Here is a 17,634-nt window from a genome sequence, read left to right as displayed (position 1 = left end):
TGAGCCACCGCGCCTGGCCTCTGTTCACAATTTCTAAACACACATTCACATCCCTTGCAATGACTTCTGGAATTAGTCTAGAAAACGCTAGTCCAGGGGTTATGATGCTAGTGCAGGGCTCATGATGAATTCTGGATCTCAATCATGGAAGAGGCTCAAGCCATACTAACTTTTTTTGCAGATATGCAAACACTTCTCTATTAGACTATAAACTTTTTGAAGGAAGGTTCTTGGTATTATCCATTAAAAAAAAAAAACAACAGTTTTCTACCCTATCCTTGCCAGTATTATAGGTATTCCGTAGCATGTAATGAATGAATAAATTATATTTAAATGTAGTTTCTCTGGATGCAATTATTACAGACAGAAATCACCCAATCACAGTATTCTTTCAGAACATGAAGAGATCTTACTTCCTGACAGCACAGACAATTAAGATGCAGAGAAATGAAGGGACTTACCCAGGGTCCCAGAATGCTGGATGTCAGAGGCGGAAGTAAGTTGAGCCTAGGTTGCGTATTTCTATTTATCCCACTAAGCTATTTGTTTAACAGTCCTTTGGCAAACTGTCCAATGTTTTCTCCTTTTGAATCTCTGCCACGAAATTTTCCATGGTATCTGACTTGACTGCCCATCACCTTCCATGGTTTGCTCCAACCTCAGAGGTCAGTCCTTAAGCATTCTGATTTTGTTGTCATGCAGTGAAGGATTCCTAGAGAAATTCTTCCTCCCTCCCTAAACAGCCAGGTCTCTCTCTGCCTGTCTCTGCCCTAATTTGGGGGCTGGATGAAACACGATACATTTTATTTTTAAATTGTTTTAAAAAGCACATTCTCTGGCTAGTGTTACGCCCTTCAACTTGGGGAGGATGCACCTTGTGCTTGAGTCACCTTTGGGATCCCATGCAAATAAACCTATCTGCAAACATGCCATCTTCTTTCTACCGATCTGCCTTCCCTTACCTCATTCTCCAATCCTCTGCTATGTTTAGCCCTCCTTCCCCTTTTCTTTGCTGTTGTTTTTAAGATATTCATCCATCAGCTTAGGAACTGAAGACAGCTGAATCTCAATGAGCCTGTCAAAATCCTAGGTGTATTTTTGTTGTTGTTGTTTTCTAAGTCCTGCTCACAGCTGAATGCTGGGTGAATGACAGCTTTTTGCATCTAGGAGATGATGCCTGGGCAGAGTGGCTAGAAACGGACCCATCTCCGTGCATGACTGTGAAAGACGCGCCCGTAATTCCACCTGAACAGTTATGGGCAAGAGCTTTGTGCTAGGATCTGCCTGGTTATCCATCCGAAGCTGCGGTGGCTCAGTAGCTTCTGGAATTAAGTTGGGAACAGTCTAGTAAGAAGGGAAGGAGATAAATGGGAGATGGTGGAAAGATCTTCTCTAATCTTTTGTGGCCGTGTAGGCTTTGTAAAAGCAGACTGGGAAAGAAAAGCAAACAAAGAGAACGGGGGAACCTGATTGGCCCTTGTAAGAGGAAAAGTCTAGTTTATAAGATAATTCAAGGAATTAACAAAGCCCATGCACGCTATGGTGCCTGGTGTGATGCCTGGTGGAATGAGTGAATGAATGAATGTGTAGTGAAGAGGCCGTGTTTGATGTCTGCGGTTGAATCTGAATTACCTGAAAAGAGTTATTCAGTTGGGCTGTGGTTAGGAGGATAAATACGAATCACAACCAACTTCCTAAAGCACTTTGGTTTACCAGGCACACAAGGCTGCACGACCACAAGGGAGCCTCTGAGTGGGTTCCGAGGTCCCCAGGTCGCAGATGAGAAGCCCAAGCCTCCCTGAGCTTGGGGAAGCTTTCTAAAAAAGGCACAGAATTTAAAAGCAACAAAGCCAGGTCTTGAAGGTAGAGCTTCCAACACAAACATCTCGTATGCTTTTTCTGGGGATTTTCAAAGTAAAACACAGCGAGGAAGCTGATATTCGAACTAAATAGTCACTTTTTTTTCCTAATGTGATACAAAAAGCTAACCTTTTCAGATAGTAAAGAGATACAGGAAACGCTGCTAGGTAGCTGGATTACACCTGGGGAAAGTAAAATACTCGTTCTTTCTGACCGAAGGGCTTGGGAGACCTTAGCAAACCCCAGTCAGTCACATAACCTCCTTTTTCCAGTGGGTAAATCTCATTTCCTGATAGAGCAAGTAGCAGAAAAATGCAAGAGGAGAAAGACTAAGATTTACTAAGTACTTATTTAGTACCCTCAATCAGGCAAGGCTCATTAAACAAGTTACAACATTAATTGCTAATCCTCACATACTAGGTTTGTTATGTCTTTTTTTTTTTTTTTTTTTTTGAGACAAAGTCTCAGTCTGTCGCCCAGTTAGAGTGCAGTGGCGTGATCTTGGCTCACTGCAACCTCTGCCTCCTGGGTTCAAGCAATTCTCTGCCTCAGCCTCCCGAGTAGCTGGGATTACAGGCACCCGCCACCATGCCCAGCTAACTTTTTGTATTTTTAGTAGAGATGGGGTTTCACCATCTTGGCCAGGCTGGTCTTGAACTCCTGACCTCGTGATCCACCCACCTCGTTACCTCCCAAAGTGCTGGGATTACAGGCGTGAGTCACCGCGCCCAGTCTTGTCCTATCTTAAAAACGGAAAGAACTGAGGTTCAAGGAGTGAAGCAACTTGGCCAAGTGCATACGAAGACGAAATGTACTGCAGCTGTAACCCAGATCTGCCTGGGTTCTTAACATCAAGCTGAAGGCATACGACAGGAGGCTCTGCTGGAGATATCCTTTTTGGAGGCTTCAGATGTGCTGGGATTTAGGGTGGCAGGTTCTCTCCAGTGGTGTCCTCAGTTTCCATGAGAATCTACATGTCTGGATGACTCATTCACTGTGTGGCACAATCCTTGGTTTTAAAGTGACACATCCCCATCGTGAAAGCCAATGCATTTTGATGTTGCCTAAGTGCTTTCATCATAATCACTCAGTGTCACTGGCTTATTTAAATGAACACATCACTTCAACAGGGCTTTCCCCTTTCTGCTCTGCCCTTTCAGTACCAGCGAGGAGGGAAGTAACTCACTGCCTTGGCATATCAAGGGGGAACTGGAGGTGGTTTATGTGCTCCTGTGTCTCCTGATGCTACATTCTATAGCAAATAGGGACGGGCAGGAGGAGACATGCCATTTTGGTCGTAATAAATTCCCCAGTGTGCTACATTCTTCTTTTCCCTGCAAACCGGGATTGATGACCAGTGGCTTTTGTTTTACACAGGTAACCATGATCTTGATGCAGCATCCCTGAGGCACTGCAGTATATTTCTATGTGACATTTTCTATTATAAATTTTGGAAGACAGAAACGAAATGTATACACCAGGGTTTTCCTGAGACTTCCTTTATCCCACCCAGAAACATGGGTGTCTCCACCTCCATGAAAGTTTGGAGGGAACGTGTCTGAAAATCCAGGCACAAAAGATCAACATGGGGTGACCGGTCGCTTGCCAGAGGAAAGCACGTGGAGCCCCCGTCCCTGGCCTGCTGTGGGTTCATGGAGGGTCCAGTCTCCAAGGCTCTGAGGAAACAGCGTCTGGGAGAGCTTGCTGGGACAGGAAACGGAGTGCCATGTTTGATAATCAGAGCAGGCCCTTGGATATTTCTGCCCCAGAAACATCCTAGAGGCTTCCTGTAGGGCAGAATCCCAGTCTCCTGCACAGAACCGGTCAATCAGACTCTTGAAGGGCAGAGCCTGGGAATCTCCATTGTTGGAAAGTGTTTAATCTTGAAGCCATTGAAGTTCAAGCAAGACAGGTTGGTAGTGAACACCACAGCCTCCTTGATTTTTCAGTGTTGCAGCCTTCAATGCTCCAACCTTCAGTTTCCTCTGGCATAGAATACAGATAAGCACGGCACCTGCCTCATGGGGTGAGTGTGAGGATCAAAGGAGACTGACACCCATAAAGCACCTAACTTGGTGCCTGGCTAATACTCAGCTGATATATAGAGGCACTGGCTTACCCATTATTGAAAAAGTGAAATACCTCCTGATCTGCTAAGAGAACCACTGCTCTGATGCCCTCAGCTGCCTTTCCCCAACCCGGCCCCTCTCAGGAACTCCTCAGACTTCCCCACCATCCAGCAACGAAAGGGTTAATGCCCAACACAGCATGGGAGACTCCAGGGTGGGGCTCTGGGGCCTGTGAAGGGCCGGTGGTTGGCATTCTTCAACTGCAACCTCTGTTACCTGGTAGGCGTTACAGGAAAAAAAAAAATTACATAGCACAAGGCATATCTAATACTCAGACAGATGTTAGCTAAGGAATATCTCCGTCTCTCAGGATGGCCTTCAATAGAGGTCTCCCTGGCTGCCTGCCACCTCTGGACATTGATGCTGGACTTTCTTTCCTTGTCCTCCTCCAGCTTTGACCCCCATTCTGACCCCATCTATGAACTCTCATCTCTGCAAGCTTGACTCATGTCCCTTCTCCTTTGTTCTCTGGGGTCCTGTGTTTGCACTAGACTCTTCTGGAGTCTGACCATCAGCTCTCAGAGTTTTGATCTCTTTTTGGCTGATCCCACTACAGACTGGCCTCAGCCTCCAGGGCAGGCTTCACCTATCACTTTTAGGTGGTACTGTCCCCAGAGCCAGATACCTGTCCCAACCCACCTCATTTGCTGGTCTCAGATGCCAAGTTCCAGCGCTTCTTGGTCTCACCCACCCTACTGTTCCCCGAGTTCCACATTCTAGTCTCATAAAGATCAGGAGTCTGCATCCTTTGAGAATGGGATACCACAGCAGTGGCAATGAGGATGAAGGAGAGAGGCAGAAGGATCCAGAAGCATTTCAAAGACAGACACTGATGGGAATTGAGCCTCAGAAGGAAGAGGCTGCTCTAGTTTCACTGCTTATATACTCCATGAGGTCATGGACTGTGTCTGCCACAGGGCTTCGTACACAGTAAGCATTGAAGAGATAGCTGGTGAACAAGAAGGGCTGATGGATGAATGAAGGACACCAATAACAGAGAAAGAAACTAAAAAGGAGACGCAAGTTTGTGGCTAGTAACAAGGTAGAATAATGGATTTTATTTTAGACATATGGTTAGAGATCTGTAGTCCTCAAAAGAGCTGATTACCAAATATTTCTGCATTTTCTCCTGCCAGGCACATGTGGTCCTCAAAAGTGCTGATTAGCAAATATTTCTGCCTTTTCTCCTGCCAGGCACATGGTAGACTGCCCTTTTCCACACTCTATGAAGGGAGGCATGGCCACACAACATGCTTAGCCAATGAAATATGAAATTGTATCACTTCTAAACAAAAAACGTTAAGAGATAATACGACTTCTGCTACTTTCCCACCACATACATGGAAGTGTGCATGGAGATGAATCCTGAATACCTACAGTGAACCCAGATCCCTGAAGACCTCAAGTGGACGTGGAAAGTGATTGGCAAAAATACATATCCGTTGTGTTAAGAAACTGAAAAGTTGGCGTTGTTACTGAAGAATGATCTCTGGTCCGTATTAACAGAGCCAGGGAACCTACACGTCACACTGATAAAGATATCCAATAGGATTTGGATTAGAGGTCAGGAGAGGGGCTTTCTGGTGAGAGATGCCACAGACTGCCATGGCCCAACAGCTACTCCACCTGTGGCTACAGAACCAAGAAGGAACTGGAATGCCAACTGCCCACATACCATCCACTGCTGAATTCAAGCAGTCAGGTGGCCTCCTGAGCTTCTGCAGTCTCCTCTCCTGAGAAAGGAGCACTGGGCCCTCACATCACCTTTTGCAACTCTGCCCATACCACCCTGAGAATTTACCTGTGTTGTAGCCCCTTCCAAGGGCTGGCCATGGGCGGTGATTTTTCCACAGGTTTCCAAGGTACCAGTCACTCTGGTTCTCCACCAAGCCCAGGACTTGCTGACCTGTAAAGTACAGAGAATACAAACATCTTAAAAGGAGAAGCCAAGCCATCTGGATCAGTGACTAATGAACACACAGTGTAATGACAAATCATCACAACAATAGCATTCACTTATCGAGAGGTTTTATGAAGTGCCAGTCTCTCACCTAAGAGCTTAACTTGCAATAACATATTTAATTCTCACCATTAGGCAGCTATTTTTATTATTTCCATTTTATAGAGAAGAAATGGAGGCCCAGAACAGTTAATTGATTTGCCCCAGGTCACCTAGTGAATCTGATAAAGCTAGAATCCCAAACCATGCATTCATTCACACATGCATTTCTTTCCTAACTCATGGAGCACATATTTATTCACCATAATCTTAACCCTAATACCACTCGCCTCCCTAACCGAAAATAAACTACTCAAAGGAACCTGCCCTTGTAGTTATTCTCAAGCATTCCCATTCTGGTATTTCCCGCTGTACATTCATTTACTGGTTTTCTGGGCAAGGACTGAGATCGGTTTCTCACATCAGGGAGGAGGGATTACCCTTGTTTGCTCAGACAAGAGCCCAAAGAGAAGATCCACTCTTTGTCCACCTTCTTACAGGGATTTTGTTCTCACCCTCACTGCTTCCTCTCAAATATATTTATCTTGTGTCAACAAGCATCATGTCAATATCATATCAATACAAGAGTGTTGTCTAGATAACAGCTGCTCCTCTGTCCCCAGAGCTGGCATTGATGTTGGCCTCAGTCTCTGCTGCATCTTAGCAACTTAGGCAGTTAGCCTTGTAGTCAGTCTCTTAGGGCATACATGTCTCTGGGCCTCCACATCAGATCCACAGACAACTCCATCACACAGAAGGTCTTCTCTTGCAATTATAACCAATACCACATCACAGCCTAGGAAAAAGGCTCACAAAGGACCAGTGATGTGCACAGCTAAAGATGGAGCTAGGATACACATCTACATTTGTTTGAAACAAAGATTCCTCCCACTGTCTCGATACATTATTGCTTATCCTTACAAAAACAAGTATTTGAGGTAGGAATTATCAACCCACTTTTTGTAGAAAGGGAAATTGAGGTTTAGAGAGTTTAAATAACTTGCAGAAGTCATGCAGCTAACAATGACTCTCTTCCACAGCTAACCAATACCTTTTGAATTTACGCTGTTATATTGTTGGCCAATCTGAGAAATAAAGACCTTTCTGACCAAATGAAAGCCCAGCTGCACTTAAGAAAACACAGTGGCTGTTTCGGAACACCACGCTGGGTGATACAGAATCTCCTTCGTAGGATGACAGCTCCCTGAAACGATGGTGTGTGGGTTTGGGGTACTTTATTTGATCAATTTTATTAAGCTCCTATCTAAATCACCACCCCGGGCACAAATACATAAATTAGAGGCATGGGGAAAACACTACCACCCACTTTGTCATTGTATATGATTACATCTAAAACTTGTAGAATTCCTCAGGAAAACATATCACCAATTCAGGGAGTATATGAATCAATCAATTCCACGTGCAACAAGCTTAGGACGTTTGTGCAGAACAATTAGATCCGAAAGGCGTGGTGCCCTTAGTTGGGAAAGCCGTGTGTCCTGTCCTGATGCTATGCCCCAGTTAGAGACCTCATTTAATAACCTCACAATGAGGATGGGACGCAAAGCGGAAGTGTCATTGTTGGGGGAGAGGGGTGATACATAATTACTAAGGCCCCAGGTGGGTATCCCAAGGGTTTTTTTTTTGAGACAGAGTCTCGCTCTGTTGCCAGGTTGGAGTGCAGTGGCACAATCTGGGCTCACTGCAACCTCTGCCTCCTGGCTTCAAGTAATTCCCCTGCCTCAGCCTCCCAAGTAGCTGGAACTACAGGCGTGCACCACCACACCCGGCTGATTTTTTGTATTTTAGTAGAGACCGGGTTTCGCCACGTTGGCCACGATGGTCTCGATCTCCCGACCTTGTGATCCGCCCACCTCGGCCTCTCAGAGTGCTGGGATTACAGGTGTGAGCCACCGTGCCCAACCTGGGAATGATCTTTTATTGAATTTAGGGTGTCCATCTAAATTTCAGGTAAGGTCATCTTCAGATATCTGAAAGTCCAAATTTTATACTGTGGCATCCCATACATTTTATTTTGCCTGTTTACTTCTTCAGACAAATACTCTATGAGCTACCCTTTATTCCTGCCAAACAAAAATAAATACTTTTGTTGCCTGTGGTCTAATTTCTTTTTTTCTTTTTTTGAGATGGAGTCTCGCTCTGTCGCCCAGGCTGGAGTGCAGTGGCATGATTTCGGCTGTCGTCCAGGCTGGAGTACAGTGGCGTGATTTCGGCTCACTGCAAGCTCTGCCTCCCGGGTTCACACCATTCTCCTGCCTCAGCCTCCCAAGTAGTTGGGACTACAGGTGCCCGCCACCACGCCTGGCTAATTTTTTGTATTTTTAGTAGACACGGGGTTTCACCGTGTTAACCAGGATGGTCTCGATCTCCTGACCTCGTGATCTGCCTACCTCAGCCTCCCAAAGTGCTGGGATTACAGGCGTGAGCCACAGCGCCCGGCCTCTTGTGGTCTAATTTCTACCTTGCTCATATAGGTCTCCCTTGGCAGGCATTGCCCTTGCCCCCCTGCCAATCCCCACCCACAATCCTTTGAAGGCCCGTCTCCAGCATGAAGCCTAATATGAATAAGCCCAACTCTGAACTTTCAATTACTTTATCTTTATTCCCATATTAGATGGAAGACACCACTATTTAGTACTTCGTACTGTTTTATTCTGTTTTGTTTTTGAGATGGAGTCTCACTCTGTTGCCCAGGCTGGAGTGCAAATGGTGCCATCTAGGCTCACTGCAACCTCCGCCTCCCGGATTCTAGCGATTCTCTTGCCTCAGCCTCCTGAGTAGCTGGGATTACAGGCGCCCGCCACCATGTCTGGCTAATTTTTGTATTTTTAGCAGAGACAGGGTTTCACCATGCTGGCCTGGCTGATCTTCAACTCCTGACCTGAGGTGATCCGTCCACCTCACCTCCCAAAGTGCCGGGATTGCATGAGCCACCATGCCTGGCCCCTACTAGTATTTTTGCCATCAGCTGACTTACACCCTATAAAGGATGAAGTTGGTAATATTCAGGCACATGCGCACCTCATTTGTAAATATCCACTTCCTGCATTACTCCAAGGGCAAGATACTACAAGGTGTAGTACTGAACACACAGTAGGTGCTTAATAAATGCCTGCTAAATAAATGACATCTGGTGGGTAAATCTTTCCTGATCGGGTGTGTGTTAGTGTCCCCACAAATCATTTTACCCTCTCTGCAGTCACCAACATTAACAGACCTTCCACCCAGCTCTGGGAACTCAGGTACCCACCTCCCCTGTATGTAAAACTGCAAAGATGGGGAGGCAGCACCCACTTGGGTTGCTCTACATAAGCCTTAAACTCAAGGTCTTAATCTCCAGAGAAGGAATGATTTTCATGGTTAACCTAAAGTCACGTTATCCCAAAGAATAATATCCAAATTGCTCTTCTCTCAATTTGCACCTGGGCTGCATTGCTTTTGACAGTACCACATAACCCTTTCACGCATGCCAATCCTCTTAAAAAAATCCTTCATTAGCAACATGATAGTTAGAACTTTAATATCCATTGATGAGGAAAAAAAGCAGAATAATCAACAGCTACTGAGACTTCACTTTGCTTTTTAAAAGAAATTCATTAGCTGCCATATCAATGATCAAAACAGTAGTAAGGGTAAGCGATTTTGCTTAGCCTGTCAACGGTGTTGAGTTTTGCTTTCAGGCTGTGCTTTCCCTGCTTCTGTGTGAAGAGGGAACCGTGAACGTCAATATAGTTGGAGATAAAGAGTGTGGACTGGGCGAGGCGCGGTGGCTCACGCCTGTAATCCCAGCACTTCGGGAGGCCGAGATGGGTGGATCACGAGGTCAGGAGATCGAGACCATCCTGGCTAACACGGTGAAACCCCGTCTCTACTAAAAAATAAAAAAAAAACAACAACAATAAAACAACACTAGCCAGGCGTGGTGGCGGGCGCCTGTAGTCCCAGCTACTCAGGAGGCTGAGGCAGGAGAATGGCGTAAACCCGGGAGGCGGACCTTGCAGTGAGCTGAGATCTGGCCACTGCACTCCAGCCTGGGCTACAGAGCAAGACTCTGTCTCAAAAAAAAAAAAAAAGAGTGTGGACTGAACTCAGGCCACCTGGTTCCACTTCCTAGCCCTGCCACCTTCTAGCTGCGTAGCCATGAAAAAAATTACTTAACCTATCTCTGCCTTGCTATCTAAAACTCTTACAGGTGCTGTGATTTCACGTGCTAAAATGACTTCATGTATGTTAAATACTCAGAAGCTGGAACTCTAAGCACTGTACATATGATAGCTGTTTTAAAATGTCATTGTCCATCCAGCCGGTAAGCCCCTGACAGACAGAAAGCTTATCCATGAGGTTTTCTTTGGAGGTCATCCAGCACAACAATCAGGCCATTCTAGAACTCTGCCTCTCTAAGTATGGTCTGAGGACTATCTGTTTCAGAAACACCTGAGGTTCTTGCTAAAAGCACAGGCTCCTGGGCTTCACTCAACCTAGGAGTGAGTTAGTAGTGGGAGGCTGCTTTCCACTACTTCTCTGGTTTCTAGAAGGAGGGATTTCCTGGCATCTTGAGCCAACCTTTTCTCTCCCCCATGGGTGTGGAAGGAGTTAACTGACTAGTGACAGTTATCTGACTGGAGACAGATAACTCCTTCCACATCCATGGGGAAGAGAAAGGTGAGTTTCAGAGGGAACCAAGTTGATGTAGCCTAGCCTTTTCCTCTGTCCCTTCTTCCAGGATCCAGCATGCCAACAGATAGCCTGCATCGAACCTGTTCTTTCATGCTGTTAAATTGCATAGAGCAGACCTCCTCTCAATGAGGCTGTGGTTGCCTAACACTTCTTGGGATAGCTGAGCCAATTCCAATTTTGGAGCTAGGAATAGCCATTGTAGATATTGAAGGGCTCTAAAGTTGAGTCCTCCAATTTCACCTTTATCACTAAAATAAGGTGACATCTGGCTCTCCCTCCGTTTATCTCTAAGTTGGTTCAATATTGGCAGGGGCGGGGATGGTGCATATGGGGAAGTAATATCCCATATTAATTCCCTCACTCCACAATATTTCTGCATAAGAATTCTGGCCATGGGTCTAGTAATCTGAATTGAAATAAACCAACTCCCCAGGTAATTCAGATGCATATTAAAGTTTGAGAATTACTGATTGAGTTTGGAAGCCCTGGCTCTGCTTTAGTCAAGGGTAAACCTGTAGGGTGACTGGCACATAATAAACTCATGTGTGTCTACATTCACCTCATAAACCAGCAGAATTCATTGGTAGTCTCCAGTGCCATACTTCTTGAGTACAGTAAAGAGGCGAAGAAAATGAACACCAGGGCCGGACGCCTGGGCTCAAATCCTGGCTCCTCCGCTTATTAGCTGTGTGACCCTGGACAAGGTACTCAGCCTCTCTGTGCTTGATTCTGCATTCATTTGTAAAATAGAGACAGTAAGTACATACCTCACTGAATTCAATTTTTTTTCCTCTAAGCACAAGTTAATTTGTGAAAATGACACTGTGTTTTGTGCTTATTCAAACATTACCACTAAAAGCGTCGAGAAAATAGTGAAGCGTTCAGTAGGCATTTGCTCTTCTGGAAGCACCGAGAACTCCCTGTCCCTATACCCTGCTCCATCTGCCTGGACCTCCAGCTCAGCCATCTCCTCCCGTCCTTAGCAGACATAGCCCTTAGTTTGCTGAGACAGTGGTTCAGCTTAGTATCGACTGAGGGTTTGATTTGTGTCAGATACCACACAAAATACTAAAGACAAATAAAACATAGTTCTTGCCCTGGGGGCAGCTAGAAGAGGAGACAGATAAACAATTCTGAAACAGCATGATATTAGCAATGACAGAAACACTGAGAAGTTGGGGGAATAATGAGTAGGGAGTAATTGATTCTGTGGGAGTAAGTGGGTGATACCTGCTTCGCACGCTGGATGTGTCCCCCCGCACTGAGTCACCTGCCACATCCCTTCCAGCACTGCAGCCAGGCCTCCCTAAAAGCTTTTCAGATAAGGGTTCTGTCGGGTAACACCCTTCTAGGGGAGAAGTCCCCTCTGCTACCAGGGGACAGCATGGATGATACAGGTGATCTGTGACAGCTCCGGCAATTCCAGCCCATCAACCAGGTGGCATCTAAATCCTGGTCTCCAGAGGCCCAAGTCTAAAGCTGTGATCTTGATGATGCAAACATCTTCGGCTTGTGTGAAGAGGTAAAATCCCAGGGGATTCCTTGGGGGAAGATGACACAGGTGGCCACAGGGTGCTGGCTCGCTCAGCATGCTGCACCGCCTGTCTCATCTTCTTAGGAGTTATTGTAATAAAACACTGTGACTCACGGAAAAGGCTTTGTCGTTGTTTTCCATGCTGGGCCTGTGGTTACGATTAAGTGTGCTGTTCTCCATCTTTCCTTACTCTAGGCACAAGTTAACTTATGAAAATGAAGCTGTCTTCTTTGCTTATTCATACATCACCACTAACAGCCAGACAAGAGCGAACAAGCTTGCTATTCTGCTGGGGCCCTGGTGTTGGTGTCACCAGCCAGCAGACGGATGGCTCTAGGCAGGGAACTCCCTTCTCTTCTCCCTTCTGCAGCTTTTGGCTCAAGGCCCGGCTCCTGCTGCTCAGGAGGTGAGAACCAAGGAGCAGAGAACCACAATTCTTCCACACGGTACATCTGGCATGAAAAGGTTGAGCTGAGCATTCGTCCATTGGGTATAAAGAAGGCAGCATGATAAATTGGGAAGACAAAGGATTTTAAAACTTGGCAAAAGAGGGTTCTAGCCTCACTTGTGTATGATTTGACCAAGGTAGAGCTTCTCTGGGCTTCAGTTTCCTTATCATAAAAGGTTAAGTATAAAATCTATCTCTGACCTCCAAGAATGGATATTCAGATCAAATGAAGATGATATAATGCCGGGTGCGGAGGCTCACGCCTGTAATCCCAGCACTTTGGGAGGCCAAGGTGGGCAGACCACTTGAGGTCAGGAGTTCAAGACCAGCCTGGCCAACATAGTGAAATCCGGCCTCTACTAAAAATGCAAAAAAAATTAGCTGGGTGTGGTGGCATGCACCTGTAATCCCAGCTACTTGGGAGGCTGAGGCATGAGAAGCACTTGAACTTGGGAGGCGGAGGCTGCAGTAAGCTGAGATTGTGCCACTGCACTCCAGCCTAGGGAACAGAGTGAGACTCCATCGCAAAAAAAACTGACGATATATGCAACGTGCTGGCTCATGGTAGATGCTCAACTAAAGGCACTTTTCTTCCTCCCTTTTGGGATGAACAGTGTTCACAGTGTCTAGGTTTCTCTACCCAAGCGCTGACATTAGCTGCACAGACTGGACTCCGCAAAATTTGGCTACATTACCCCTCACCCCATCCCTGCTGTCTCTGGCTCTCACCCCACTCCACCTTTCTGAAGCCTTTAGCGTCTGTGACATCAGTCCCTTGGCCGATGTACTCCCTCTGAACATCCTCCACTACCTCCTCCATGGGGCTTCCCTGTCTCCGCCTCCCTTAACATGCTGGTGCTCCCCAACTCCCCTTCTTGGGCCCCTTTTGTTGCTCTCTATTTTATCCACAGATGATGGGATCTACTCTGGTGGCTTCAGATACCATTGACTGGAAGATGATCACCAATTTCTGTGCTCAGCTCAGACTTCTTTCCAAAGCGCCCTACTCTTCAATCTATGTATCAGCCCACCATCTTCTTAGGTGATTTGGCTGTTCCACAATGACTTTCAATGCAGGCTGACCAAAACGAACTCCACAATCTTCTCCTCCTACAAAACAGGTGTGACCCCTACCTGTTTTCTTGGTTGGCAGCATCAAGATCAAACTTGTCACCAAAGCTAGAAGCCTTTTAATCAACCTTGAATGCTCTTGCTCCTCGTTTCTCACGTCCTCGCCACGGTCAAATCCCACAGATTTTATCTATGGAGTATTTCTCAAATTCATCCCTTCCCTTGCTCTACCATTCTCTCTCTCTCTCTCTCTCTCTCTCTCTCTCTCTCTCTCTCTCTCTCTCTCCTGGATTAGCAGATTTGTACCTGATCACCTTTTCCTCAGGGTAGCCCTGTGCCATTCCATTCTGCCTACCTAGCCATAGGAATGTTCTGAAAGCACAAATTTGATGATTCTGCTTCCTTAATTAAAAAGCTTCAGTGCCCTAGGGGTCCATTATACTGTGGGTGTGTGGATGAATGGATGAATAAATGGGAGAACGAACAAAAAATAAACATTATCCACAACCCACCATCCTAGCTCATCTGGAACTGGTAAGTTCTATCTGAATGGAGTGGAAGTAGGTGCGTACTAGTTAACTTCTCCAGGTAAACACCAGGAACAGGTGGCTCGAGCTGTGATCTGCAGGATGCTTTCAGTGCTGTCTCCTTTTTTCCACCCCCAGAAACGCTCCTGGGCACACAGAGGAAGTCTGCCAATCACCGCTGCCTATCAAACCAGTTGTGCTTATACCACTAGGTGAATATTAAAATATTAAAACCAGAGGCTGCCCTGACTATTAGCAGAGAACCTAATAGTGCTCTCCCAACCTCACATTCATTCTCATAAGCTATTTTAAAATAGAAAAGCCTTTAATAGTACCATTCAATGTGTGTCTGAGTGCAGGATGTCTATAAATAGGAAAACATATAATATCATATTACCGTTGACTAAACATCCTGAAAGAGCTGCTATACAGCCCCAGGTGTTCCTGGCTAGTCAATGTACAATAAGAAAACATTTTCTGAGTAGATGCACACAGAACGATATTTAAACAACCCTGAATAGATTGAAAAGGAGAATTTCTGAACCTGCATGTTTCACAGCTCCTACTTTGCAGTTCAGCTCCAGCTCAAAGCACCCTAGGATCACAGTCAGATGAGCTGTGATGTTCTTAATGACTTCTCTGGAATTACCTACTACTGCACATGAAGCCCGCCAAGAGCGAGAGGTGTGTATAGAAACACGCAGTCAATGGAAGAGCCAGGAGTCAAAACTCTGGCTTGAAGCTCTTTTTTTTTCTATGCGTCTCAAACTTGGCTGCTGCTTATTTCTTTGAACTTTTTTTTTTTCTTTTTTGAGAGGGAGTTTTGCTCTTGTCGCCCAGGCTGAAGTGCAATGGTGCAATCTCGGCTCACTGCAACCTCCACTTCCTGGTTCAAGAGATTCTCCTGCCTCAGCCTCCCGAGTAGCTGGGATTACAGGCACTTGCTACCACGCCCGGCTAATTTTTGTATTTTTAGTAGAGACGAGATTTCATCATGTTGGCCAGGCTAGTCTCGAACTCCTGACCTCAGGTGATCCGCCCGCCTCGGCCTCCCAGAGTGCTGGGATTACAGACGTGAGCCACCGCAGCCAGCCTCTTTGAACTTGAATATAATTTTCCACCTGGTTTAAGTTCTAGCTCTTCTATATTTAATAGGTAATTCTCTCTCTCTCTAATAAAGAGACAAGGTCTCACTATGTCACCCAGGCTGGAATGCAGTGGCACAATCATGGCTCAGCGCAGCCTTGAACTCCTGGGCTCAAGCTATCCTCCCGCCCCAGCCTCCTGAGCAGCTACAGGACTACAGGTGTGTGCTACCACATCCAGCTAACTTTAATTTTTTTTTTTTTTTTTGGTAGACATGGGGGTCTCGCTATGTTGCCCAGGCTGGTCTTGAACTCTTGGCCTCAGATGATCCTCCCACCTCAGCTTCCCATAGTGCTGGCATGTGCCACCACACCCAGCTCATAGGTAACAGTGAGTAAACTCTCAGTTCTTTATTTTTCTCATGTGTAAAATGGTATGTATTTCATAGGGCTTCACTGGGACTCTTAATCAGGTTTGGGGAGCCCAGGTTTATGTTGCATGTCCTTCAGATGGAATCTATGTACTCCAACCCATTGCCACTCAGTTTGATTCCTCGGGTTTCAGTTACTTGACGAAGCACCTCTACCTCAGTTTATTCATCACTCGGCCCTCATTTCACTTGGAAAAAAATACCCTTACTGAACTATGGCTCAGGGATAATCCCTTCTCAGAGGAAACAGAATCTGTGTCACTCTTGAAAGAAGAGTTAGGCTGAATGAGTGAAGATGAGAGGAAGAAAGATTTTGCTTATTATAAGCAAGACCATAACTAGCCATCAGTTAATCAAAACAGAAACGAGCTGCCTTTCTAGGGGGAAGCTTCCCGTCACCGGAATGGTTCTGGAAGAGGCTGCGTGATTCAGCCCTCGTCCAGCAGGTATTTATGGAGTCCCAACTCTGCACCAGGATCTGTGCTTAACTGCTACACACACAGCAGGGAAGAAAACAGGCATGCTCTCGGCCCTTCTGAATTTTATCTTTACAAAGAGCTTCTCGAACGGTCCAGCTACCACTTGCCAGGCTCTGCCTCAAATCTCACGGATGCAGCTACTCCCAGGCTGAGCCCTGGGAATTTCTTTTTCAACAATAGCCCCCATTAATTCTGATACAGGGTAGGTGTGGGGACCTCTCAAAGGGGGTGGTCACCTACCAGGCATGCTGTGGGAAGGGGGATTTCTGCACCGAGCAGAAGACTAGATTTGAAGACCTCAAAGCTCCCTTCCAACCTGATGGGGAGCTCTCTTTATGCTATGCCAATGATGAGTTTTCTCAACATCCTCATCAAGAACATCTCCATACTTGTTCTTCTTTTACTTGTGCCGTCCATGGGCGTATGGACAGCTGCCCTATGAGCCGAGTCAGTTTTTCTCAGTGCTGCTCCCTCTAGTTAGTACTTGGTCTAGGCACTGGGATAGTGATTGCTTTCTTTTTCTTTTTTTTTTGAGAAGGAGTCTTGCTCTGCCACCCAGGCTGGAGTGCAGTGGTGTGATCTCTGTTCACTGCAAGCTCCGCCTCCCGCGTTCACGCCATTCTCCTGCCTCAGCCTCCCAAGTAGCTGGGACTACAGGCGCCCGCCACCACACCCAGCTAATTTTTTGTATTTTTTAGCCAGGATGGTCTCGATCTCCTGACCTCGTGATCCGCCCGCCTCGGTCTCCCAAAGTGCTGAGATTACAGGCGTGAGCCACCGCGCCCGGCCACTGATTGCTTTCTATGCATCATCAAAGAGATACAGTGACACCATGAGGTGGGCAGTGTACTTATTTCTACCTTTCAGAAGGGAAACTGAGGTGTAGAGAGTTAAAGTCACATGTCAAGGTCAAGAAATCTCAGAGCAGGGGATTGCATTCTCACCTCTCAGTTACAAAAGCCCATGTTTTCACACCTACACTCATGGTTAGGACCATCTGCAAAGCATTTCTCTCCCCACGGCAACGGCTATAGTGGGCACCAGCATGGGGCAGACTCTAAAGGGCACAGAAAGGAAGGGGAGAAAGGGTGGTTGAAGTGCATGTGCCCAGCCCACCTGTTCCTGTCTGCACTGCCACCTGGGGTTACAGGCAGGAGCCCAGGCCCCTCGCAGAACCCTCTGGTGCCCACTGGGATGCTCTGAGTTTAATTTCTTTTGGCATTAATCCCAGTACACTGAGCTGAGAGGACATCCTACCCAGGGCACCTCGGGAGCATAGAGAAGGAAGGCCCAAGATGCAGAAAAATGTATCCAATCCAATAAAGGTCCAGATAATGATTCCTTCTGCCAAGATCCAAGAACAAGTCCACCCT

At 46.3% G+C, this 17,634-nt stretch overlaps 1 protein-coding gene across 28 annotated transcripts in view; it reads right to left on the bottom strand.

Annotated features, from left to right (window-relative positions):
- The window catches only part of LARGE1 (LARGE xylosyl- and glucuronyltransferase 1), a 634,395-nt gene that overhangs the window by 137,328 nt on the left and 479,433 nt on the right, over positions 1-17,634 (bottom strand). For all 28 annotated transcript variants that reach the window (XM_015150011.3, XM_077948921.1, XM_077948914.1 and 25 more), the window contains 1 exon segment: positions 5,791-5,895. In XM_015150011.3, the coding sequence (XP_015005497.1) occupies positions 5,791-5,895 (105 nt within the window).

The sequence above is a fragment of the Macaca mulatta genome, chromosome 10 (assembly GCF_049350105.2).
Source record: "Macaca mulatta isolate MMU2019108-1 chromosome 10, T2T-MMU8v2.0, whole genome shotgun sequence".
Taxonomy (NCBI): domain Eukaryota; kingdom Metazoa; phylum Chordata; class Mammalia; order Primates; family Cercopithecidae; genus Macaca; species Macaca mulatta.
Note: the sequence above shows the minus strand (reverse complement) of the source record. Positions and strands in the feature narration are given on the sequence as shown.